The sequence below is a fragment of the Leopardus geoffroyi genome, chromosome D2 (genome assembly GCF_018350155.1).
Source record: "Leopardus geoffroyi isolate Oge1 chromosome D2, O.geoffroyi_Oge1_pat1.0, whole genome shotgun sequence".
Classification (NCBI taxonomy): Eukaryota; Metazoa; Chordata; class Mammalia; order Carnivora; family Felidae; genus Leopardus; species Leopardus geoffroyi.
Genome location: NC_059334.1, coordinates 34,131,791 through 34,158,892, shown reverse-complemented (window position 1 = coordinate 34,158,892; position 27,102 = coordinate 34,131,791). Strand labels below are relative to the sequence as shown.

At 36.5% G+C, this 27,102-nt stretch overlaps 1 protein-coding gene across 2 annotated transcripts in view; it reads left to right on the top strand.

Moving 5' to 3' along the window:
• Nucleotides 1–27,102, top strand: part of P4HA1 (prolyl 4-hydroxylase subunit alpha 1) — an 89,456-nt gene that overhangs the window by 7,216 nt on the left and 55,138 nt on the right. For both annotated transcript variants that reach the window (XM_045437732.1, XM_045437733.1), the window contains exons 2-5: nt 8,787–8,894; nt 10,408–10,504; nt 12,578–12,729; nt 15,872–16,009. In XM_045437732.1, coding sequence (XP_045293688.1) covers nt 8,819–8,894; nt 10,408–10,504; nt 12,578–12,729; nt 15,872–16,009 — 463 coding nt within the window. In that variant the 5' untranslated portion in view covers nt 8,787–8,818. The remainder of the gene's footprint in view (nt 1–8,786; nt 8,895–10,407; nt 10,505–12,577; nt 12,730–15,871; nt 16,010–27,102) is intronic.

The window sequence follows — 27,102 nt, the reverse complement described above, 5'->3', positions numbered from 1 at the left end:
TTTATTTATTTAAATTTAGGTTAGTTAACGTACAGTGTAGTATGGGTTTTAGGAGTAGAACCCAGTGATTCAACACTTACATATAATACCCAGTGCTCATCCAACAAGTGCCCTCCTTAATGCCCATCCCTCCCATTTAGCCCATCCTCCCACCCACCTCCCCTCCAGCAACCCTCAGTTTGTTCTGTTTTTAAGAGTCTCTCACAGTTGCCTCTCTCTCCATTTTTATCTTGTTTTTCCTTCCTTTCCCCTATGTTCATCTGTGTCTTTCTTAAATTCCACATAGGAATGAGATCATATGGTATTTGTCTTTCTCTGACTGACTTCGCTTAGCATAGTAGTCTCTAGTTCCATCCACGTTATTGGAAATGGCAAGGTTTCATTCTTTTTGATTGCCAAGTAATATTCCATTATGTGTAAGTGAAATACATATTTCACTTTTGAATTTTTACATGTTTCCTAGTTATTTTGTGTAAGGTGGAAACTAGAACTGTTTAAAAGACCTATGCAAATCTAGTACATTAGTAACTGAGGATTTTCTTTTTTGGTGTACTATTTTCACAACCACAGGTGTGCTGCTAGGTAATAATATAACCACCACAGAAACAAATGTGAGGCAGAATACTGGTAAAGGAAAACAAAACAAAGCAAGTTTAAATTCAATTTTGAATCCAAATTCCAATTTAAATATTTTCTAAAAAATGGATTAAAGTAATATTCTAAACTCTGCATCTCTGATACAGAAGTGGCACTTACTGGATTTCTAACAGGCCAAAAAAAATTACCGTATTATTTATTTTGCCTATAAGAATATTAACTGTAGGGTTAATGAGAGAAACTATTAATTAGGACTCTGGGTTAAACAGAAACCCAACTTATACTAGCACACAGTAGAATTCATGTAAGTATTGTGGGGAAAGGGAGTTGTCTTAACAATTGAGGTTAGGAATGTGATTAGACTTCAAGAGTATCTGGAACATCAGAATGTTTTCTTCTGTCTCTTGTCCATCTTTCTCTCTGTATATCTGCTTCATTTTTTATTCTTTCTAGATTAATTTCATTTACTTTTTGGCCCATATGTCTAAACTTGGTCTGTTACTTTTGAGCTTTATATAATTCAGGCATTCAAAGAGTGCCTGCCTTTTTTTTTTCTCAATTTTATTTTCAAAATTTCCAGGAAAGAACTTTGAATGGCCACTTGGTGAGGGAGAAGTATCATGCTGTTTAACATGATTGATAAAACTATGGAGATGAATTAAAGGTAGATTGGGCAGTAAAAAAAAGGTAGAAGGGACAGTTTCCAGAAGAAAGGAGTCGCGGTAGAAGTACCACACAGACAAAAATAGGTGTGTGTTTTTGAAATGATATACTCAGGTTCTTTCTGACAGGAAAGACTTTGAATTTTGCAGGAACCTCCAAAAGACAGACTGTGTAGTACTTTCAGTTAAGGGTGATCTTGACTTAGAGCTTCTTTCCAATCAAATTTCAAAATGCTGTTCGTTTGGAATTAAGCCAATGACTGGGTTCACTGCTCAAGTACAGAAAGATGTGGGAAAGAGGCTAACATGATTTGAGTTTTTGATAGAAAAGTTGGTCATAACCATAAAAGCACTTGTCTGTCAGCTTGTATTTACTAGAGCTGTAGCTCACTCTCCTTGGGAGCAGAAGTATGACTGGAATTCATGGTGTTAAGTTAAAACAAATGGCAATTTGCCAGAGGGATTATAGGGAAGAACAGAAATGTAACTTAGTTCTGTTAGTTAAGTACTCAGTTGTTTTAGAAAATCCATCCTGCTTATATGGAAGAGACATGCCAAGTCTTGACATATACCACATTGTAATAGCCTAAATTAGAAGGCTGAATTTGGGGGCACCTGGGTGGCTCAGTTGGTTGAGGGTCTGACTTCGGCTCCAGTCAAGATCCCACAGTTCATGAGTTCTAGCCCCACATCGGGCTCTGTGCTGACAATTCAGAGCCTGAAGCCTGGTTTGGATTCTGTGTCTCCCAGTCTCTGCATGCCCACCTGTCCTCCCTACCCCTCATGCTCTGTCTCTGTCTTTCTCTCAAAAATAAACATTAAAAAAATTATAAAAAAAAAAAGAAGACCTAATTTTTGATTATAAGAACTGTCAAAAAAATTAAAGTCTAACACAGATGTCAGGAAGACCAACAGTTGAATGTGGGATTTGTATGAGGTTAAGTAAACTTAAGTTGGAGCCCTCTAAAAGAAGATTTGGAGTAGTTACGGAAGGTATGGAGAGACTGATGCAAGGAGACCTGTGGAAAATTTTTAGTGTCAGAGAAAGTTTAGATTAGAATATCAAGCATTCTTTAGTCAGCCTTATTAATTTTTGATGATTTGTCTGGGAAAGACCAACTTTTTAAAATGTTGCAATTTTTTTTCTTGGAAGAAAAATGTTAGAATGAAAGGCTAATAGAATTATTTGCCAGGTACCCTGTTCCTAGTAACTCATTGAATAACTTGTACGTACAATTCAGTGAATCCTGATAACTCAAAGTTGTAAATATTTACAATGTAGAAGAACTGCTTTAAAATCTGTTCCCAGGTTTGATTGACCTGTGACTATATGGGATTGGACTTTCCTGGGAGAAGGAATGTAGGAAAGTTTTGGATAAATATTACACTTTGCTATTTGTTTTTATCCTGGCTTACCTGAGAATATGTTTTCCAGAAAGATTTCTTCCATACAGTTTAGAAAACTGTTTAGAAAACAGTATGGGAGCAATCTGTCCTCATAGTTTCTAAAATATAATACTCGTACATATTAAACATTATGTGTAATGTACATGTATGTTATACAAATTAGATAATAAACACTGATGAACCTACCATCTAACCAAGTCCAAAATATTATCTGTAATTTTTCTGTAGTGTTTCAGCACTAAATTTTATGGCCGTATAAACTTATCTTTGTATCTTTGACTCCTCTTTGGCTTTCTTCCCCCCACCCCCTTCCTTTCTTTTTCTTTCTTTCTTTCTTTCTTTCTTTCTTTCTTTCTTTCTTTCTTTCTTTCTTTCTTTCTTTCTTTCTTTCTCTCTCTCTCTCTCTCTCTCTCTCTCTCTCTCTCAGTTTATTTATTTATTTTGAGAGAGAGAGAGAGAGACAGAAAGTGAGCATGAGCAGGGAGGGTCAGAGAGAGGGAGACTGAGAATCCCAAGCAGGTCTGTGCTGTCAGCACGGAGCCTTGTGAGATGACCTGAGCCAAAATCAAGAGTTGGAAACCTAACTGAATGAGCCACCCAGGTCCTGCTCTTTTTTTTTTTTTTTTTTTTTTTTTGAGTCTAGTCTTTTTAGACAGCTGAGATTTACCTTCCTTGCATCCTCTTTAACCCATTTAAATTCTACTTCAAACTTGTTTTAGGACTTAGAACAGGAGACTTTTGTATCTTTCTATTTTTTTTTAAGATTTTTTTTTTAAGTAATCTCTACACCCATCATAGAGCTCAAACTCACAACCCCAAGATCAAGAGTCACGTTTTACCCACTGAGCTTGCTATTTTTGATAAAACCCTAATGTCTTTTAGGATGCTTGACTCTTAGATGCTTGTAATGATTTGCATTGCAAGCTGTTAACTGAATGGAGATGGAAGTAAATGGAAATGAGACATCAGAAGTAAGGAAACCATTGTTTTAAAAACCTGTGATTGATAAAGATATGCTTGCTTATTAACATGTCACTTAAGGTTCCTTTTTTTTTTTTTAATTTTATTGTTTATTTATTTTTGAGAGAGAGAGCGAGTGCTGGTGCATGGGCATGAGTGGGGGAGGGACAGAGAGACATAGACACAGAATCTGAAGCAGGGTCCAGGCTCTGAGCTGTCAACACAGAGCCTGACACGGGGCTTGAACTCCCGAGCTGTGAGATCATGACGAGCTGAAGTCTGATGCTTAACCAACTGAGCCATCCAGGCACCCCTTAAGGTTTCTGAAAAAATGGGGATGAGACATAGTATTAAAAGAGATTAGAGGACTATTCACTAGAGTAATTAGAAATTCAATTATATTTTTCAAAAAATAAGTTGAAGTAAAATTTTACTGTCTTAAAGGTGGAGAGCACCTTTTGTGTGATTTGTTTGCATCTGGTGTTTTTCAAAGTGTGATCCCCAGACCATCAATATCACCATCACCTGAACTTGTATAAATTATTTAAGTACCTCAGACCTTTAGGTGATTTTGATATAGCTAAAGTTTGAGAACTACTGTTCTATAGGGCTATCTTCCTTTTTATTAACTAGTTTAAGTTGGCATGGTAGTTTGGTAATGCTGTGTGGGTCTGAACTTTCCATTGTAAGTGACAGAAATTCAACTTGAACTAACTTAAAATTCCTTAAAAAGGGAATTTAGAGGCTCCCTTGCTGGATTGGAATGTTATTGGGGTAGCTCACAGATTCAAAGCAATAATTGGAAGAATCAGGGCTATGGAGCTTGGAATTATCTCTGCACGACTTTGTTCTGTTTATAGATTGGGTTCCTAGGTGTCTTTGACAAGTGGGAAAGATCATAATGTGTTGCTCCCAATTTGCATCCTATGAGCTTAGCAAATCCAGAAGGAGCTGCTTTTTACCATTTCACAAGTCCACCTCTGAGATGTTATGTTCGTGGGAATAAGTGTCAATGACTGACTTAGCCCGCATCATATGTCTGTTAGGAGGAAGGATAATAGAAAAGTATACTACTCTGACATTGTAGTTCATGGCTAGATATCTGGGTTGCTTTTATATAAGCTTACTATCTTTGTAGCAGAGAGAGAAATCTGGAGGCATATAGAGTTAGAATATGGAACATACTGTAATGTGGATAGTATTTGTTAGCTACTTTTTTGTATTAGAGAGTAGTTAACCACTTCCTTAAAAGCTTAGGGTGACCTACATAGTATGGGAGTTGATGTTTTAGGTTTATTATTTTGTATATATTGTCACTATGAAAGTAAATATACCCTGGGACATCTGGAAAATACAGAGAAATAGAAAAAAAATGACCTAATGTTCTTTCCAGAGACAACTACATTTTGGTGAATTTCCTCTGCATATTGTCATGCATAGTTATGATCATATTATGATAAGTTTTTTCTTTGTTTTGATCAGTATTTATTTATGATTTTCTGTCAGAGTAGTGGAAACTTAATCTCATTCAATACAGATTCCACCAGGGTTAGAGTTGTATGATGTTAATTTATTTTAAGTCTTTATTTTTTAAAAGCAATTTAGGTTCATAGCAGAGAACCTGTACAGAAATTTCCCATACACTCCCTACCCCCACACATGTGTAGCCTCAACATCCCCCACCAGAATGGTACATTTGTTATAGTTAATGAATCTACATTGACATATCATAATAGCCTAACGTCCATACATAGTTTATATTACCCATTCACTCTTGGTATTATATATTCTGTGAGTTTGGACAATGTATCTCCAAAAATAAATGATGTATTTATCATTATGATATCATACAGAGTATTTTCACTGCCTATAAATCCTCTGTGCTGTATCTGTTCATCCTCCCATCTCCCAATCACTGATCTTTTTATTGTTTTCATAGTTTTGCCTTTTCCAGAATGTCATATAATTGGAATAATACAGTACATAACTTTTTCAGATTGGCTTTTTTTTACTTAGTAATACGCATTTAAGATTGCTTCACGTCTCTTCATGGCTTGATAGCTCATTTCCTTTTAACACTGAATAATATTCCATTGTATACCACGTTTATCTATTTACCTACTAAAGGACATTTTGGTTGCTTCCAAGTTTTGGCCATTAGGAAGAAATCTGTAAATATCCATGTGCAGGTTTTGTGTGGACATAAGTTTTCAACTTTTTGAGGTATGTACAAAGGGAAACAATTGCCAAAGTGTATGGTAAGAGTATGTCTGATTTTTTAAGAAACTGCTGAACTGTCTTCCAAGATGGCTGTACCATTTTGCATTCTCACCAGCAATGACTGTGAGTTTGTTAATTTTTAAAATTTGTGTTTTTATTTAAATTCAAAAGTTAAAGGACATACTCATTTTAAGTTCCTTGACATATATATAGCACCATCAATATTTTTAATTGTGAATTTGTTAAATTTGTTTAATTATTCATTTGAAGGACAAAAAAAAAAGTCCTTGATTGCTCAGTGAACTTTTTGTTGAACTATTTTTAGTTTTTCTTTTGTGACTTTCTGTGTTCTTAATCCACTTTTCTATTAATATCTTAGTGGTCTTATTGATTTGTATGAGCTCCTTTAATGAGCTCTATTTTCTTTATTTTCCTAGTTTGTAGTTTATAGGGTTTTTAAAATGTATATAAGCCTAGATTATTTTGCATATTTAACTTCCATCTGTCTTTTGATAGGTTGTTTGTATCATTTTTAAAGTTCAGAAATTCTCTTTTTAGAGATCCAGTAACTTTTCTTTTTGTTGTTTTTTTGTTGATTATAGCTCTTTAATCCATCTAGAATTTATTTGCAGCATGATGTAAGGTAAAGGTATATTTATTCTTCATTTGATTAATGATTTGAATTTTTATGTAAGCTCTATCATTCTTAAAATGTAGTTTTCAAACTTTGGTGATATCTGTAGACTAATAGTTCTTGATTCATTGAGAGGTTTAAGGACAGTGAAAGATGACAAAAAATTTTAGTGACAAAATATATTTTAGCTATGAAAAAATCATAACCTCTTACCCGACAAATCTAAACTTCCCTATCAGAGTTAAACGTTTAGACAACATTTCTGATTAGCCTTCTATTAGTACAGCAAAAGCATTTGTATTTTCTAAATAACATTTATTCATGAAGAAAATTATGGCTGAAATCTGTGTAAACAGTGAGAAGATTCTAGACTCTTCAGACAGCCCAGTAGTTTGAAAAAGGCTTGTGCTTTGGCAGGAGCCCAGGGGAGGAAGTGTCTGCATCTGCTGCATTCTAGAAGCCTTCCCAAAGACTTACTATGAAGTAGCCAAGAGAGCAGTGTATTTCACTACTGTGTGGTTCTGGAAGTTTGTGGCAAACTTAAGGGAGGAGACTTAGGAGTACTTCCAGAATGTCAGTTTTTGTGGTGATCTATTTTTTATTGAGTTTCAAGGAGAAAGTAGGGTTTTTTTTTCTTTTTCCTTTTTTTTTTTTTTTTGCCCAATAGGGAGCTTTCCAATGTGAACTTCAACCTGTTGGTTTAGGTGAAGTCACTTGGAAAGAGTCAGAGGTGCCTGCTCAGAAGAATAGGGTGACAAGAAGAGTAACAAATGCAAGCCTGTTACTGAGGCAAAAGGTACTGTTATAGTAACTGATTCTTTTCTAAGGTAATAAGGAGGACTTAAAAGTCCATGTATGTGATGGTGGGGGAGCAAGAAAAGAGTGCTATCAGGACATTTGGGAAAGAAGGGTAAATCTTTCTGCTGAATAGTTGGTACTTGCACCTGCCATGAAGAATCCATTCTAGTAGTCAGTGCTACCAGTGACAAAGGAAAAAGAAAGGGTTTGCTGCCAAGTTAAAAAAAAAAAAAATCCACAGCTATGTACTAGGCTAAGAATTTTTACATAGAACACAGTAGATAAAAAAACCTCAACACAAGGTCCTTTGAGAGAAATTACTAGCTTAAATCTACAGGTCTGTTTATTCTTTTTGGATTCTGTACAACTTTTTAAAAATAACAGCTTTATTGAGATATAATTCATATACCATACAATTCACCCATTTAATGGTCATGATTCAGTGGTTTTTAGTACTTTTACAGTGTTCTTCAACTATCAATCACCAGTTAATTTTAGAATGTTTTCATCACCCTAAAATCTACAACTTTTTTTTGACTTATTTTTTTTTTTTAAGTTTATTTTGAGAGAGAGACAGAGCATGCAAATGGGGGAGGGGCTGAGAGAAAAAGAATCCCAAGCAGTCTCTGCACTGCCAGCTCAGAACCCAACGCGGGGCTTGAACCCACAAACCATGAGATCATGACCTGAGACGAAGTCAAGAGCTAACGCCTATTCTACTGAGCTACCCAGGTGCCCCAAAATCTATAACTTTTAATTAAATTTATTTTAAAATTTAAAGGCATGTGGGAAAAAGATGAAACAAGTTAGTAATTTGAAGGATTAATCAGTGGCTCTGAAACCTTTTTTTTTCCCTTTAAAACATATTCTAACATTTTAGAAAGTATTTTAGTAATATTTAAATTAAGTTACTTTAATGAAGTTGTATATTTTATGGGAAATTCATGGTTTAGATGTAGGTCACAGAGAGCACTTATTTTTCAGGCTATCTGAAAGAGGTGCTATTATCTAATCACTCTAATTATAGTAGTAACTAAGGAGAAAACAAACTCGGGTTGAATTTTTAAGCATAAATTGTCATTTATATTTTTCTTTAACATGAAATATAAAGTTAGTACTCTAGTTATATGCAAAATAGGGGCACCTGGGTGGCTCAGTTGGTTAAGCATCGGACTCTTGACTTTGGCTTAGGTCATGATCTCACAGTTTGGGAGTTCAAGCCCGCATATGGCTCTGTGCTGAGAGTGCAGAGCCTGCTTGGGATTCTGTCTCCTGCTTTCTTTGTCCCTCTCCTGCTTGCTATCTCTCTCTCAAAAATAAATAAAAATAAATTAAAAAAAAAAAAGAAAAATGGTAGCTGCTTTTATTAAATTGTTAAATCAATTTATAAGAGTTAATAACAATCTAGGGCAACCTTAGGGTCTGACTTACAATTTGTTCATAGGAAAAATTGATTGAGAACTTTTCCTGCCCTATTTTTTTTGTAATGGCCATATTTTCTCTTGTAGGTGTGTGAACCTGAAAAATTAAGTCTTCCAAGATGATCTGGTATATTTTAATTGTAGGGATTCTACTTCCCCAATCTTTGGCCCATCCAGGCTTTTTTACTTCAATTGGTAAGTCTTACTATTTTTTGGCTTGTATTATTTTTGCATGTAAATTTTTCCATTTTTTAGTGTTTTTAGATCAGTAAAAACAAATACAGTGTATTCTTAGAGACTGAAGTATGCCTCAGTCCCTTCCCTTTTCCAAGTCTCTCTTTTTTAAAATTAAACTTTTTCTTTACATTTTTTTCTGATTACAAAAGCAGTACATTTTCAGGTTAGAAACTTATGAAAATTTAGAAAAGAATACCAAGAAAATTCTTTGTTAGTCTTTGTTGAGTCCACTCAACAAATAACTTAATATACATAGTCTTTTTTTTAACACACAGTATTACAAAAGTATTGCAAAAATAACACACTGGTTAAAGGAGAAACAGACAAAAGTACATAGAATGTATGATGAACTCCACATGTCTTTCCCCCAGAAATATTTTTCATGTTTAATATGTATCCTTTTATGTTTTCCTATATGCATACTTCATCTGCCTTAGTGAGATGTTTTCTTTCATCCTGTTGACCAGTTCTACACTTATGTGATTGTAGTGCTAACTAAAACAAAAGCGTTATATTTATGACACCTAATTTCGGGATATAAAATAATGAGTCTTCTTATCCTGTTATAAATAACTAAACACAGATGATTTGAATTTCGTTTGTGAAGTGTACTTATGTATATTTAGAAAAAATTTTTTTTAACGTTTATTTATTATTGAGAGACAGAGAGACACAGAGTGTGAGCAGGGGAGGGGGCAGAGAGAGGAGGGGACACAGAATCCGAAGCAGGCTCCAGGCTCTGAGCTGTCAGCACAGAGCCTGACGGGAGGCTCAAACTCACAAACTGAGATCATGACCTGAGCCAAAGTCAGACACTTAACCGACTGAGCCACCCAGGCGCCCCCTGTATACTTTTTGTTGAATAAAAAATTAATTCTAATTAGTCTCAAGAACAAAGAGTGAGAGCAGAGGTAGGGAAGAAGAGAAAAGTAGTGTTATTTTGTAATTTAAAAATAAAATTTTAGACGAAGAAACAATTTGCCAGTATGGTCCAATTTGCAAAATGAAATAGCTTGAAAACTAGAATTGGAACATATGATTAGAAAGTTTCTGTCTTTGGGGCACCTGGGTGACTCAGTCAGTTAAGTGTCCGATTTCAACTCAGGTCATGGTCTCACAGTCGTGGGTTTGAACCCCATGTCAGGCTCTGTGCTGACAGCTCAGAGCCTGGAGCCTGTTTTGAGTCTGTGTCTCCCTTTCTCTCTCTGCCCCTCCCCCATTTGTGCTCTGTCCCTCTCTCTCTCTCTTTCTCGCTCTCAAAAATAAACATTAAAAAAAGAAAAAAGAAAGTTTTTGTCTTTATCTGGTTAAAAAAAAAGAGGAAAAAAGATATTTTCTCCAATATATCTGTGTTTAATGCTAGTTGAATCTTCTGAAAGAATGAAGCATTCTTGATCATTTTTAAATTATTCTAAAATACTTGTGCTGATCAATGCAGGTATTTGATGACCTTTCCTTCTCCTCCTTTTAGGTCAGATGACTGATTTGATCCATACAGAGAAAGATCTGGTGACTTCCCTGAAAGACTATATTAAGGCAGAAGAGGACAAATTAGAACAAATAAAAAAGTAAGCAAAGTGTTCTACTTACGATTCTGACTCTACCTGGATGTTTTCCCTCTAGAGCTAAAACATTCTTTGAGTGCAAGTGGAAGCCATTTGTCTTAAAAAGCCCGCTGAAATGACTAACATAGGAGTGCAAAAAACAAGAGTTAGGCCTGGGACAAGAGTTCAGGTAGGGGATCGTGGATTGAGACAAGGATATAAATGGCTATGGGGTTGACTGACAATTTCTAAAAATGGTTGCTAATTTCTTCTGTCTTCCTCTAATCTCCCTAATCAAGTCATCTTCTGGAACAGTTTTCCAATTCTATTTATTCTTCATTGCTGTGGCTCCATTCTAGAGATTATAGTGATAAGTATTGTTAGTATTAATTGATACGGTTTTTCCTTAAATGCTAATTTATTTTTAATTGACTCAGGTTATAGTTAATCCTGAGAATTCCTGCCTTTTGTTTAGTGAGTAACTGACTATTCAGTTTTTGTTTGTTTTAAAGTATAGTTTTTAGGTACTGGGGTGCCTGGGTGGCTCAGTTGGTTGAGTGTGTCTGACTCTTGATTTCGGCTCAGGTCATGATCCCAGGGTCATGCAGATTGAGCCATGCATGTAGCTCCACACTGCATGTGGAGCCTGCTTGGGATTCTCTATCTTCCTTTGTCATTCTAACCTACTTGTGCTATGGTGTGTGCGCGCGCTCTCTCTCCCTCTCTCTCAAAATTAAACAAATAAGATAAAATATAGTTTTTAGATACTGAATGTAGAATTTTTGTACAAATTTGATTTAAATGAACATGTAACAGAATTTATAATAATAATAATAATAATAATAATCAGTTATTCGGATTTAAGGACTTGTGGGGAGACATATTTTTAGACTCTTGCTAGAGAGATCCAGTCGTAACTTAAAAAAAAATTTTTTTTTTTGACATTTATTCCTTTTTTGAGAAACAGACAGTGTGAATGGGGGAAGGACAGAGAGAGAGGGAGACACAGAGTCCAAAACAGGCTCCAGGCTCTGAGCTGTCAGCACAGAGCCCGACGCGGGGCTCAAACTCATGAACTATGGGATCATGACCTGAGCCAAAGTCGGACGCCCAACCGACTGAGCCACCCAGGTGCCCCTCCAGTCACTTAAAGATAAGTTCCATTTACTGTAACCATTTGAGAGAAGCAAAACTACAAGAAAGGCCTTATTATATTGTTTCTACCATGCTAGATTTTATCCATAACAGCCTTGCTTTTTAAAAAACCTGGGGCGCCTGGGTGGCGCAGTCGGTTAAGCGTCCGACTTCAGCCAGGTCACGATCTCGCGGTCCGGGAGTTCGAGCCCCGCGTCAGGCTCTGCGCTGATGGCTTGGAGCCTGGAGCCTGTTTCCAATTCTGTGTCTCCCTCTCTCTCTGCCCCTCCCCCGTTCATGCTCTGTCTCTCTCTGTCCCCAAAATAAATAAAAAACGTTGAAAAAAAAAAATAAATAAATAACCTATAATTTTGTTTTAAAAATAATTCTTTTTTTAAGAGAGAGTGCACGTGAGTGCATGTGTGCACTGTTCAGGAAGGGCAGAGAGTGGGAGAGAGCGGGAATCTTTTTTTTTTTTTTAATTTTTTTTTAATGTTTATTTATTTTTGACAGAGACAGACAGAGCATGAACAGGGGAGGGTCAGAGAGAGAAGGAGGCACAGAATCTGAAACAGGCTCCAGACTCTGAGCTGTCAGCACAGAGCCCGACACGGGGCTCGAACTCACGGAGTGTGAGATCATGACCTGAGCCGAAGTCGGCTGCTTAACCGACTGAGCCACCCAGGCGCCCCAAGAGAGGGAATCTTAAGCATGCTCCATGCTCTGCATGGAGTCCAACATGGGGCTCGATCCCAAGATCCTGGGATCATGACCTGAGCCAAAATCAGGAGTCTGATGCTCAACCAACTGAGCCACCCAGGTGCCCCTAAAAAGAATTTTTAAATATAGTTTTAACTCAAAAGCTTCCAATCTCATCTTTTTTCTTTTTCTGAGTGATTTACTAAATTGTGTTCTTCCTTATTAAGTGTATGTATGCTCCATTTACATGTCTTACATTTCCAGATGGGCAGAGAAATTAGATCGACTAACTAGCACAGCGACAAAAGATCCAGAAGGATTTGTTGGGCATCCTGTAAATGCATTCAAATTAATGAAACGTCTGAACACTGAATGGAGTGAGTTGGAGAATCTGGTCCTTAAGGATACGTCAGATGGTAAGTCTGATGGTAAGAATAATGAGCCAAAAAAAAAGTAAGATAATATTTGTGCCACCTGTGGAAATGCCAATAGTGATGAATTCAGTTCCCAGAACATCAGGTGTTCAGTGTTGTAATCGAAGTGTTGCAGGGTGTGTTTGATTTAATTAAAGTTAGTCTAGATCCTGAATTCCTTGATTTAAAAAAAAAAGGGAATAAAAACAAAACTTTAGGCTAAAAAAAAGTAATTTGTGTTATTGGTGCTTTTTGCTTTGAAGTTTATAAAAATGAATTATTTGGCATATAGCTTCATTACTGAAGGTAATGAAATATTAAATTAATAATTAATAATTAAATAATGCCTAAAATGAAAAGGTTTAGCTTCAGACTTTAAAAATTTATAGGTAAATCTCTATCTTCTAATCAATTTTTAATATATTGGGAGTGGTACTATAAGGAAAAGTGTGAGTTATTTTCCACATAGTATTTTGAAGTTTAGAATTGTTTTACCTGAACAGTAAATTTCTTTTTTTTTTTCTTTTTTTTAAAAAAATTTTTTTTTTTTTTAACGTTTATTTATTTTTGAGACAGAGAGAGACAGAGCATGAACGGGGGAGGGTCAGAGAGAGAGGGAGACACAGAATCTGAAACAGGCTCCAGGCTCCGAGCAGTCAGCACAGAGCCCGACGCGGGGCTCGAACTCACATACCGCGAGATCGTGACCTGAGCCGAAGTCGGACGCCTAACCAACTGAGCCACCCAGGCGCCCCCTGAACAGTAAATTTAAAAACGAAGGCTGCGAACAATAACAATGAAGGTCTTTCTAATTGAACAATAAAATTGTAGTTGGAGTATTGAGGTATTTTAGATATTTAGACACAGAAAACTAAGTCTGGAGTTTAAGAACTAGAGGGAATATGCTTAGAGTAGGGGCTCAAATATTTGTTCAGTGACTAAAGGTGGAATGGAAAAAAAAGGGAGAAAGAAGATGAAAACTGAGCTAGCTATGCAAATGAAAATACTCTAAGGGTGCTTACAAGTGTTTGTGAGCAATAAACCATTATGCATAGGACAGAAAACCTTGGAAAGAAAAGTTAAGGCAAGCACTTGTGAAAATTTCTTCATGGTAAGAGGGAAATACTGGTGGTTAGTTGCTCTCTTACATAGCACCATAAGAATATTTTTAAAGTCATGTACGTATGTGTATACACACACACACACGCTTAATTAAAAAAAAAAATTCTCAAGTAGTGACCTTTATGACTTAAGTTATTTTATAAGGTAAACCTTGAGACTGACATTTTAATCTGTAGTAGTCATCCCTTAATTCTATAATGCGTATATTTTTTTCTCTTTTTTATTGGAAAGGATTTAAGCAATTTCTTGGATTTTGTTTTGGGTCATAGAAAATTGTAAAATTTGTAAAATCCCGTGTGGACATTGTGACTGAGTTGGTTTTAAAAATAAAAAATATGCTTGATGAGAACTTTAGCCCTCTCTTAGCCAGTTGTTCATTTGCACAAATTCTTGGCCTTTTGCTGATCAAAGTACACATAGTTGATTATAAGTAAATGAGAGGGAAGGGAAGTTTCATACCTAGCTTTTATTTATTTATTTTTTTAATGTTTATTTTTGAGAGACAGAGACAGAGTGAGACAGAGTATGAACAGGGGCAGGGGAGGGGCGGAGAGAGAGGGCAAGACACAGAACTCGAAGTAGGCTCCAGGCTCTGTGTTGTCAGCACAGAGCCTGATGTGGGGCTTGAACTCACGAACTGTGAGATCATGACCTGAGCCGAAGTCGGACACTTAACCAACTGAGCCACCCATTTGCCCCCATACCCAACTTTTATTTGCAAATGCTGACACATATTATTAAAATTTTAAATCAATTTTGTTTTTGTTTTGGTTTTGGTTTAACCTTAAGGAGTATTTAGCACCCATTCTCCTTAGGCATTATGTAGTTATCAGTAATTAGTTTGTTAGTTTGATTTTTGTTATATTTTATATAAAACCTTTTAATATTAAGATCAGATTCTATATAGAGCAAATCTTGGTTGATCACTATACTCAATAATTTAACAGATCTGAATATATTTTAATAAACTAGTTCACTTGATCTTAAATATATTATTAAAATCTCTTTCTTCCTCAGGGAATTCCACCAAACTTTACATATTTACATATTTATATAGTGTGTGGCACACGGAAGAAGAAAATACAACTTTTAGTTTTTTTTTTAAGTCTATTTAAAAAAAATTTTTTTTGATGTTTATTCTTAGAGAGCATCAGCAGGGGAGGGGTAGAGAGAGGGAGACTCAGAATCGGAAGCAGGTTCCAGGCTCTGAGCTGTCAGCACAGAGCCCGGCATGGGGCTCGAACTTACGAACCGTGAGATCATGACCTGTGCCGAAGTCAGACACTTAACCAACTGAACCACCCAGGTGCCCCCAAAATAGAACTTTCTTTAAGCACGTAACTTTTACTTACAATCTGTTATTTGAAAGTATAATTGGTTGGGGTGCCTGGGTGGCTCAGTTGGTTGAGCATCTGACTTCAGCTCAGGTCATGATCTCACGATTTGTGAGTTTGAGCCCTGCGTTGGGCTCTGTGTTGACAGCTCCGGGCCTGGAGCTTGCTTCTGATTTTTTGTCTTCTTCTCTCTCTGTGCCTCACCCGCTTGTGCTCTTTCTCTCTCTCTAAAATAAATAGACATTAAAAAAAATTTTTTTTAAAGTATAATTGGTTGCCAGTGGATGTCATTTTCAAATCTGTGAATCCCATTTTTCAAGCTTAGTGGAGGCTGTGTTGTGTAACTAAAAACTCAGTTATCATGTTGATCTTTACCTAATACAGATAGGATTTATGCAATGACTTCAGATTACTTATGCAATGACTTCAGATTAGGGTTTGGGAAGATTGAGTAAGTTAGAGGTATTTCAAATCTTAGTGTATTTGTTTTTGTTTTGTTTTGTTTTTTCCCTGTTGAGCATGTGGAACTTGTTATGGTAGAAAACTATAATAAAATGAATTTTGAAAAATCCTTATAAACACTGTATATTGCAGATTGGAAGTCTGTGAGGTTCTAGTCATGTTTTTTTTTCTTTTTGTATTTGTTTTGTTTTCCTTTTTTTTTTTTTTTTTTTTTTTTTAATTTCAAGGCTTTATCTCTAACCTAACCATTCAGAGACAGTACTTCCCTAATGATGAAGATCAGGTTGGGGCAGCCAAAGCTCTGTTGCGTCTCCAGGACACCTACAATTTGGATACAGACACCATCTCAAAGGGTAATCTTCCAGGTAAGAATTCTTTTAGTCTATAAAACACTTATCACCTGGCTGCTCCATTCAGTCCATTAGGACATTAATCTAAAAAATCTTTTGTATTTTAAGATTTTTAGCTTTAGTTTATTTCACAGTCTTTTTTTTCAACGTTTATTTATTTTTGGGACAGAGAGAGACAGAGCATGAACGGGGGAGGGGCAGAGAGAGAGGGAGACACAGAATCGGAAACAGGCTCCAGGCTCTGAGCCATCAGCCCAGAGCCCGACGCGGGGCTCGAACTCCCGGACCGCGAGATCGTGACCTGGCTGAAGTCGGATGCTTAACCGACTGCGCCACCCAGGCGCCCCTGACAGTCTTTTATGCCAAATAACCCTCTGTTTCTCTAGGACTTAAGAGTTGTAAGTTTCTAGCTTGTGAAAGCTTAATGTTACAGGAACTAAACTTATGTAGTCATGTTTTTCTTTAGAACATCCAACGTTTGTATGTGGTTATAAGGCAATTGATAGCCAAAGTTTATACGTTCATTAATTTAAAAACCAAGACATATTTGGTGTATACAGATTTTTAAAGGGTTCTGTAATATGGAACATCCTGCTTTTTCCTATTTTTGGCACAACCTTTTTTTTTTTTTTTTTTTTTTTTTTTAGGTTACAGCTGATTTCATTCAAATTTGCTTTAAAATTTTTGTTGTGCAGAAGTTAAATGACAAATTTATCATCTTAGTCATTTTTAAATGTGTGGTTTAGTGGCGTTAAGTACATTCACACTGTTATGCAACCATCACCAGCATCCATCTCCATAGTTCTTTCATCTGGTAAAACTAAAACTCTGTACTCATTAAATAATAACTCCCTATCTCCTATTTTCCCCAGCCCTATCATTCTATTTTTTACGTTTATTTATTGTTGAGAGAGAGTATGCGAGCAAACAGGGGAGGGGCATAGAAAAGCAGGCAGAGAGAGAATCCCAAGCAGGCTCCGAGCTGTCAGCACAGAGCCCATTGTGGGGCCCAACCCAGGAACTGTGAGATTGTGCCCTGAGCTGAAATCAAGAATCGGACGCTCAACTGACTGAGCCACCCAGGTGCCCCTTATCATTCTACTTTATGTTTCTATGATTTTGACTATTCTAAGTACCTCATATAATTGGAATCATACAGTATTTGTCTTTTTGTGAGTGGCTTATTTCACTTAGCATAATGTCCTCAAGGGTCATCCATGTCGTAGCAAATGTCAGAATTTCCTTACTTTTTAAGGCTGAGTAATAATGCAACATGTATGTCATGTAAACACACATGCACACACACAATCACATTTTGCTTATGCATCAGTAGGACACTTTGATTGCTTCCATGTGTTAGTTATTGTGAATAATGCTACTGTGAACATGGGTGTGCAACTATCTCTTTGAGACCCTGCCTCTAATTCTTTAGGTGTATATACCCAGAAGCATAATTGCTGGATCCTATGGGTCAAATTCTGTTTTTAGTGTTTTGGGGAACTGCCATACTATTTTCCATAGTAGATAGACCATTATATATTTCCACCAACATGTATAAGGGGTCCAATTTCCCTACCTACTCTCCAACACTTGTTATTATCTCCTTTTTTGATAGTGGCTATCCTAATGGGTGTGAGGTGATATCTCATTGTAGTTTTGCATTCCCTCATTATCAGTGATGTTGAATATGTTTTCATGTGCTTAGTGGCCATCTGTATGTCTTTATTGGAGAAATGTCTATTGAAGCCTTTCGCCATTTTTAATTGTTTTTTTGTTATTTTAGGAGTTGTCTATATATTCTAGATGTTAATCCCTTATGAGAGTTATGATTTACAAATATTTTCACCCATTCTGTGGGTTGCCTTTTTAGTTGGTTGATACTGTCTTTTGATGCATAAAATTTTTAAATTTTTGTGAAGTCCAATTTATTTTTTCTTTTGTTGCCTATGCCTTTGGGGTTGGTTATATATAAGAAATCATTGCCTCATCCAATGTCATGAAGCTTTTCTCCTATGTTTTCTTCTAAGTTTTATTGTTTTAGTCTTACATTTAGGTCCATTATCCATTTTGAGATAATTTTTTACAAATGGTGTTATGGTAAGCATCCAACTTCATTTTTTTTGCATGTGAATATCCAGTTTTTCCAGCACCATTTGTTAAAAAGACTGTCCTTTCCCCACTGATTGGTCTTGGCACCTTTGTCAAAAAGTTTATGACCATATATGTGAGAGTTTATTTCTGGGCTTCCTGTTCTATTCCATTGGTCTGTATGCCTGTCTTTTTTTTTTTTTTGTATGCCTGTCTTTATGCCATATTAATACCACACTGTTTCAATGACTGTAATTTTGTTGTGAGTTTTAAAATCTGGAAATTTGAGTTCTCCAGTTTTGTTCTTTTTCAAGATTGTTTTGACTATTCTTTTTCAAGATTGTTTTGAGTATCCCATGAGATTACGTATGAATTTTAGGATGGATTTTTCTGTTTCTGCAAAGAATATCATTGGGATGTTGGTAGAGATTGTATTGAATCTGTATATCAGTTTGGGTACTATTGCCATTTTAATAGTACTAAGTTTTCCAATCCATGAACATAGGATGCATCTCCATTTATTTATGTTTAATTTATTTCAGCAACATTTTGTGGTTTTCATTGTACATGTCTTTCACCTCTTTGGTTAATTCCTAACTATTTTATTCTTAGAATTATTTTAGTGGTTTTCTTTTCAGATTATTCATTGTTAGTATGTAAAAATGCAACTGAGTTTTGTGTGTTGACTTTATATTCTGCTACTTTGCTGAATTTATTTATTAGCTCTAACTGTGTGTGTGTGTGTGTGTGTGTGTGTGTGTGTGTGTGTAGTCTTTAGGGTTTTCTGCATAGAAGATAATATCACCTGCAAAGAGAGACTATTTTACTTCTTCTTTTCCAATTTGGCTGCTTTATATCACTTTTTCTTGCCTAATTTCTCTGGCTAGAGCTTCCATACTAAATTGAATAGGAGTGAAAATGGGCATCCTTGTTTATGTTCTTCATTTTAAAGGAAAAGCTCTCAGTCCTTCACCATTGCATATGTTTGCTGTAGATTTTTCAAGTATGTCTTTTTTATGTTTAGGTAGTTTCTTTTTAGTTCTAGTTTGTTGAGTGTTTTTTCTGCAGCAGTTGAGATGCTCATGTGTTTTTCTTCCCTTTATTCTGTAATGTGTTTTACATTGATCTGTTTTCATATATTGAGACATCCTTGCTTTCCAGGAATAAATTCCCCTGGTTATGGTGTGTTATCCTTTTAATATTGTTTGCCAGTACTTCATTGAGGATTTTTCATCAATGTTTGTAAGGGATATTGGTCTGTAGTTTTCTTGTACAGTCTTTGGTTTTGGTGTAAGTGTGATGCTGGCCTCATAGAATGAAATGGGAAGCATTCTCTCCCCTTCAATTTTCTGGAAAAGTTTGAGAAGGATTAGTGTTAGTTCTTTAAATGTTTGGGAGAATTCTCCATTGAAGCCATCAGGTCCAGGACTTTCCTATGTCAGGAGACTTGATTACTGGATTAGTCTCCTTACTAGTTACCGGTCTATTTAGATTTTCTATTTCTTTCTTAGTCTTGGTAGGCTTTTTGTTTCTAGGAATTTATCCATTTCATCTAGGTTATTCAGTTTGTTGATGTACATTTTTCATACTACTCTCTTATAATCTTTGTGTTTCTGTAGAATCAGTAATAGTGTTCCTTCTTTCATTTTTTCAGGGGGGAAGGAGGGGCAGAGAAGGAGGGAGAGAATATTAAGCAGGCTCCACACTCAGCATGAAACCTGACTTGGGGCTCAATCCCATGACCTTGGGATCATGACCTGAGATGAGATCAAGGTTTGGATGCTCAACCGACTGAGCTATCCAGGCATCCCTCCTTTTTTTTTTTTTTTTTTTAATTTATTTTTGAGACAGATAGAGAGACAGACAGAGCATGAGCAGGGGAGGGGCAGAGACAGAGGGAGACACAGAATCTGAAGCAGGCTCCAGGCTCTGAGCTGTCAGCATGGAGCCCGATGCAGGGATCAAACTCACGGACCTGAGATCACGACCTGAGCTGAAGTCAGACGCTTAACCAACTAAGCCTCCCAGGCGCCCCAAGGCATCCCTCATTTTTTATTTTAGTAATTTGAATATTCACTTTTTTTCTTAGTTCATGTAGGTAAAGGATTATCAGTTTTGTTGATCTTTTCTAAGGACCAACTTTTGGTTTCATTAATTTTTTTTAATGTTTATTTATTTATTTATATGAAATTTATGTCAAATTGTTTTCCATACAACATCCAGTGCTCATCCCAACAGGTGCCCTCCTCAGTGCTTACCACCCACCCTCCTCTCCCTCCCACCCCTTATCAACCCTCAGTTTATTCTCAGTTTTTTAAGAGCCTCTTATGGTTTTGCTCCCTCCCTCTCTAACTTTTTTTTTTTTCTTCCCTTCCCCCATGATCTTCTGTTAAGTTTCTCAGGATTCACATAAGAGTGAAAACATATGGTATCTGTCTTTCTCTGTATGACTTATTTCACTTAGCATAACACTCTCCCGTTCCATCCACGTTGCTACAAATGGCCAGATTTCATTCTTTCTCTTTAATGTTTATTTTTGAGAGAGAATGTGCACATGTCTACATGTGAGCAGGAGAGGGGTGGAGAGAGGGAGACAGGATCTGAAGAGGGCTCTGCACTGACAGTAGAGAGCCTCATGCAGGGCTTGAACTCATGAACTGTAATATTATGACCTGAGCCGAAGTCAGATGCTTAATTGACTGAGCCACCCAGGCACCCTGGTTTCATTAATTTTCTCTATTTTTTTTTATAGTCTATTTAATTTACCTCTAATACTTCCTTCTGCTAGCTTTGGGTTTAGTTTTTTCTTGTTTTTCTCGTTTCTTAGTTGTAAAGTTGTACAAGTTAGGTTATTGATTTGAGATCTTAAGTTGTAAAGTTAGGTTATTGATTTGGGATCTTTCTAGCTTTTTAATGTAAGCATTTACATTACATCCTTTTACACTGCTTTCACTGTGTCATGTAAGTTTTGGTATGTTGTGTGTTTGTTTTCATTTGTTTTTAAGTAGTTTCTAATTTTCTCTGTGATTTCTTTTTTGCTCCACTGATTGTTTAAGAATGTGTTGTTTCATTTCCACAAATTAAAAAATTTGCTAGTTTTACTTGTGTTACTGAAACCTAACTTCACATAATATTTTATGTATGCTCTCTCTCACTTTTTCTATGAGTATATGGCTTACTACCATTACTATCTCCTTGTCATTATCAGCTGGAGAAATAAATTACTTCTGTCTTCATATTGAAATTCATTTTCATGGTGAGAATATACAGTGGGAAGAGTTACTTGTTAAGATGTTTTCTTGCTCATCTCTCTTTATTTGGGGTGAATATCAAGTGGGAATATAGTACAACAATATTAGATAAAATCTCCATTAAGCTGGAACATAGTTCCATTATTTCCTATTCCTACCAATATTATACATTGTTAACACTTCTGATAAGATCATAACTATTTTTTAAAATTGGCTTGGGGCATGTGGGTGGCTCAGTCTGTTAGGTGTCCAACTTTGGCCCAGGTCATGATCTCGTGCTTTGTGGGTTCAAGCCCTGTTTCGGGCTCTGTGCTGACAGCTTGGAGCCTGAAGCCTGCTTCGGATTCTGTGTCTCCCTCCCTCTCTCTCTGCCCCTCTCCTGCTTGCACTCTGTCTCTCTGTCTACCAAAAATAAATATTAAAAAAACAAACAAACAAACAAACATTGGCTTTTGGTATAAGACATCAATTTGTTTAATAGATATTAACTATATAGTATATACCAACCATTCTGTTCGGTTCTAGGGATACAATAATGAATAAGACCAATACAGCTCCTTGCCCTTAGGATATTTACATTCTTATGATATAGTATAATGAATGCCTGAGTGAGGATAATTTAGGATACCATGGGAGCACATAGAAGGAAACCTAATTCTGCACTTGAGAAGAGGCATAAAGGAAGGCTTCCTGGAAGACACATTAAAAATTAGGATATAATAGACAAGGGATTAACCAGGAAATTGAGGAAAAGTGTAGGCATGAGAAAAGTATTCCAAACAGGGAGAATGTGTATAAAGGCCAGAGAGGAGAGAGTGTATTATATCAGTTATATTACCAAGTAGTTTGTTCAAGAGGTGAGTGTATGGAGTGTAGGGATGGGAGTTTGGTTTTATGAGAGTAGTGAGAGAGAGTCTAGATAAGTTAAGCAGAAGCTATCTCTTGAAGGGCTTTGTAAGCCACGTGGAGATGTTTGAAATTCTCTGAGTGCAATGAGGAACCACTGAAAAGTTTTAGAGAAGTTAATGTCATTTTCATTTTAGGAGTATCATTGTGACTGCAGAATGGAGATTGGATTGGGACATGGGGGTAGGTACAAAGAATTCAGGGAGGAGGCTGTTGTAAAAATTTAAGAGATGATAGTGGTAGCTAGTAGGTATGGAGAGAAGAGGACAAGTTATCAAGCTGTTTAGGAAGTGTAATGGTAAAATTTGATGGTGGACTTGATATAGGTTTTTGGCTTGAACAACTATATGGGTTCCATTCAGCAAAATAAAGAACACAAAAGAAGCAGGTTTGGTGTATGTGGGGATAATACATTTCATTTAATTTAACTGTATTCCTTTTTGTTTAAATCTTTATTTTCCCATCAAAATGTTACTGAATATTATTTAACCCTGATTTTGCCATGTTTAGTTTTAGGAAATTCACTGGGTTCCCTGAATACTTCTTCTTTTATCTAGAAATCAGTTGGTAAGACTTTGATAGAGAATGGCTGAAAATAAGACACCCTGAGAATATGCGCAGTTATTTTTCATTGGAACAATATTTATCCTTTCTTGTGTATTTTGTATCTCTTTATTGACATTTCTTCTTCTTCCACTCACTATTTTGGGTTCAGTTTTTATTGAATTTTTCTCTCATGCAAATTCCTTATAAGTAGAGTCCCTGAAATTTTCTAAGCATAATATGTCATAATAAACAGTTTTTAGGCTTTTCTTGTTCTCAAAGATCACATTAAAAGATCACAAATGTGTTTGAAGACCCCTTCTGCACTTTTCCTTCTTTTCTCGAGGTACTGTCTATTCTGAACTTGGTGGTATTTGTCCATTTTCTTATACTTTACTACATATATTGTTGTGTTTTAAAAATGTAAATAATATATTCTGTTTATCTTTCTGTAACCTTTTTCACTCAATTTTTTTTAGTAAATTCATCCACATTGATTAAACTCCTCTAAAAACAGTGTGGAGGTTCCTCAAAAAATGGAGGGTAGGTCCTCATAGACCTACCCTATGACCCAGCAATAGCCCTGCTAGGAATTTACCCAAGGGATACAGGAGTACTGATGCATAGGGGCACTTGTACCCCAATGTTTACAGCAGCACTCTCAACAATAGCCAAATGATGGAAAGAGCCTGAATGTCCATCAACTGATGAATGGATAAAGAAATTGTGGTTTATATACACAATGGAGTACTATGTGGCAATGAGAAAGAATGAAATATGGCCCTTTGTAGCAACGTGGATGGAACTGGAGAGTGTGATGCTAAGTGAAATAAGTCATACAGAGAAAGACAGATACCATATGTTTTCACTCTTATGTGGATCCTGAGAAACTTAACAGAAACCCATGGGGGAGGGGAAGAAAAAAAAAAAAAAGAGGTTAGAGTGGGAGAGAGCCAAAGCATAAGAGACTGTTAAAAACTGAGAACAAACTGAGGGTTGATGGGGGGTGGGAGGGAGGGGAGGGTGGGTGATGGGTATTGAGGAGGGCACCTTTTGGCATGAGCACTGGGTGTTGTATGGAAACCAATTTGACAATACATTTCATATATTGAAAAAATAAATAAATAAACTCCTCTAACTGCTATATGGTAGTATATGACAGAATTTATTTATTCATTCTCCTGTGCATGGATGGACATTTTGGTTATTTCCAATGTTTTGCTATGTCAAGCAAGGTTTCAGTAAACATTCTTGTGTATGTATCCTTTTGCACACCTGCAAATGTTTCTTTAAAGAAGTCAGGGTATATGCTTTTTCAGCTTTACCAAATATGGCCAGATTGTTCTCCAGAGCAGATGCACCAGTTTGTACTATCACTAGCACCGTGTAAGAGTTCCCATTTCTTCATATACTTGCCAATCCTTGGTTTTGTCAGACTTAAAATTGTAGCAGTTTAGTTGTGAAACAATCAGGGTGAGAGTAGAGGGAAGGATAATTGTGTTTTCAATTGTCTCAAAACAAAAAAATCAGAGAAATGCTTATTTCAGTGGATGATTACTGATGCCAAGTTACTCCATGATTTTTTTTTTTTGTCTGCTTCCCCTTTTTTGGGTCTGTCTTTTGAAATGCTTTGTTGATCTCTTTTTAATTTTTTTTAATGTTTATTCATTTTTGAGAGAGAGAGACAGACAGCACAAGCGGGGGAGGGACAGAGAGAGGAGACATAACCTGAGGCAGGCCAGGCTCTGAGCTGTCCCGTACAGAGCCTGATGTGGGACTCAAACTCACAAACTGCAAGATCATGACCTGAGCTGTATTAGATGCTTAACCAACTCAGCCACCCAGGCGCCCCAATATAGTTTTTAAATGTTTGTTTATTTATTTATTTATTTTTTTTTTAAATTTTTTTTTTTTAATGTTTATTTATTTTTGAGACAGAGAGAGACAGAGCATGAACGGGGGAGGGTCAGGGAGAGAGGGAGACACAGAATCTGAAACAGGTTCCAGGCTCTGAGCCATCAGCACAGAGCCTGACGCGGGGCTCGAACTCACAGACCGCGAGATCGTGACCTGAGCTGAAGTCGGAGGCTTAACCGACTGAGCCACCCAGGCGCCCCTAAATGTTTATTTATTTTGAGAGAGAGACAGAGTGTGAGTGGGGGAGGGGCAGAGAGAGATGGGGGAGACGGAGAATCCCAAACAGGCTGTGTTTTGTTAGTGCACAGCCCGATGTGGGACTCAGTCCCATGAACCATGAGATCATGACCTAAGCTGAAATCACAAATCAGATGCTTGACCAACTGAGCCACCCAGATAACCCACTTTGTTGATATTTTTAATATAAAATCTAATAAGTTCTATGCATTTTGGCAGCTGGTGTCTTTATAGTTCATAGACTATTCCTTTGGCTTCAGGTTGTTCCTAACCCTGATTTGTTGAATAGATCCATATCTTCCAAAGATACATGCTTTTTTTTAAGCTGTGATTTTTTTTTCTGGTATGGAGAATGTCTAATGTATAAAATTTTATACAGGTAGAAGTTGAATGTTCATGCTGTTTAAAGTAAATGACCCAGGTTATGGATGAGCCACAAAATTGTGTTTTTAAGCAAAGTTTTCCTCTACTGTCATATAGTATTCTAGTTTATATTGTGATAAGAAATAAAAGGACTCTTAACTAATTCACAACATTCTTTTCTCCTCATCAAATTTTAACCATTTGCCCTTTATATGAAAGCTTTCTGCCATCTTTTTCTGACAACATCACTTTTTAAATTTCATTTTCTTTGCCAATTTTTTGCCCATTTACTTTTTCTCAGGTTCTCTATTTTGGAAACAGCCTTCCCTTTCAATTGCTGCATCATTTCTTTTTCATTTTCTTCTTTTAAGAATGTGAGTCCCAGGTATTCTGCCTCTAATAATTGTGAATGGGTCAATAGGTAAAATAAGCAGAGCCTCTTTAACTACCAAAACAGAAGAGCTAAAGATCTTCTACTGTCTTATCAGACTTTCAAATAGCATTGCCAGAATATCAGGTCATATAAAAAATATCACTGGGGCTACCTACATGTAGTAATGGCGGACTGTCATTTTGTCTTTTGCATGTCATGAGAAAAGTACTCTTAATTGCTTCATTATAAGCTTATCTTAAATCTGTACACCAGTTTTCATAACTGAAAAATAGGGGAATAAAAAAAATTCTTTTTTAAAATTTTTAATGTTTTATTTATTTTTGAGAGACAGAGACAGAGCATGAATGGGGAGGGGCAGAGAGAGAGGGAGACACAGAATCTGAAGCAGACTTCAGGTTCCGAGCTGTCAGCACAGAGCCCAATGTGGAGCTCAAACTCACGGACCTCAAGATTATGACCTGAGCCAAAGTCGGACACTTAACCGACTGAGCTGCCTGGGTGCCCTGAAAATCAAAATTTAAATGTTTTTTTGATTTCAGGAATTGCATCATGTTAAGCTATTAATAAGTTAGTTTCTTGGTATCCTTTCCTAGGGTATTCCGGAATAATAGGTAGTTAAGGGACAAGTGTCAAATATGTATCTTCATCTTCATTTTAGGAGTACACTGATAATCAGTCACTATCCGTAAGTGACTAATAGGAAGAAAAATGAATGGAGGTAGTTTTATGTATCGAATATTAGGTTGTATTGGTCTGTGTAATCCTCCAGTAGTACATACACCTCCATGCTAGCCTTCTGCTTGGTAGTGGAATCTCATGTCTTCACACCAGGTAGTGGAATCTCATGTCTTTCCCCTGCACTAGTAAAACATGCCCATGCCTTTACTTTCTCTTAGTTTATTTCTCACAAACTCCTTTTCTGCTAGCTAGCATTGAAAAACAAACGGGCGCCTGGGTGACTCAGTCGGTTGAGCGTCCGACATCGGCTCAGGTCATGATCTCTCTCGCAGTCTGTGAGTTCGAGCCCCGCGTCGGGCTCTGTGCTGACAGCTCAGAGCCTGGAGCCTGCTTCGGATTCTGTGTCTCCCTCTCTCTCTCTCTCTCTCTGCCCCTCCCCTGCTCATGCTCTGTCTTTCTCTCTCTCTCTGTCAAAAATAAATAAACATTAAAAAAAAATAAACATGTTGACATCATTGGATAGGTATAACTAAGTCTGATTCTAACCAATTGAGTGTCTCCTTGAAGTGTATTCATTTAGTCATTTACTAGGGAAAACACCATTGTGTTCCTTTTTCTACCAGTTTCTTTTGCACTATTATCAGACACTTAAATGTGTAAGATTATATCTGTTTTATTGAAGAAATACTAGGTTAGTCTGCTTTTGACCAATAGTTTATTTTAAAACTTAA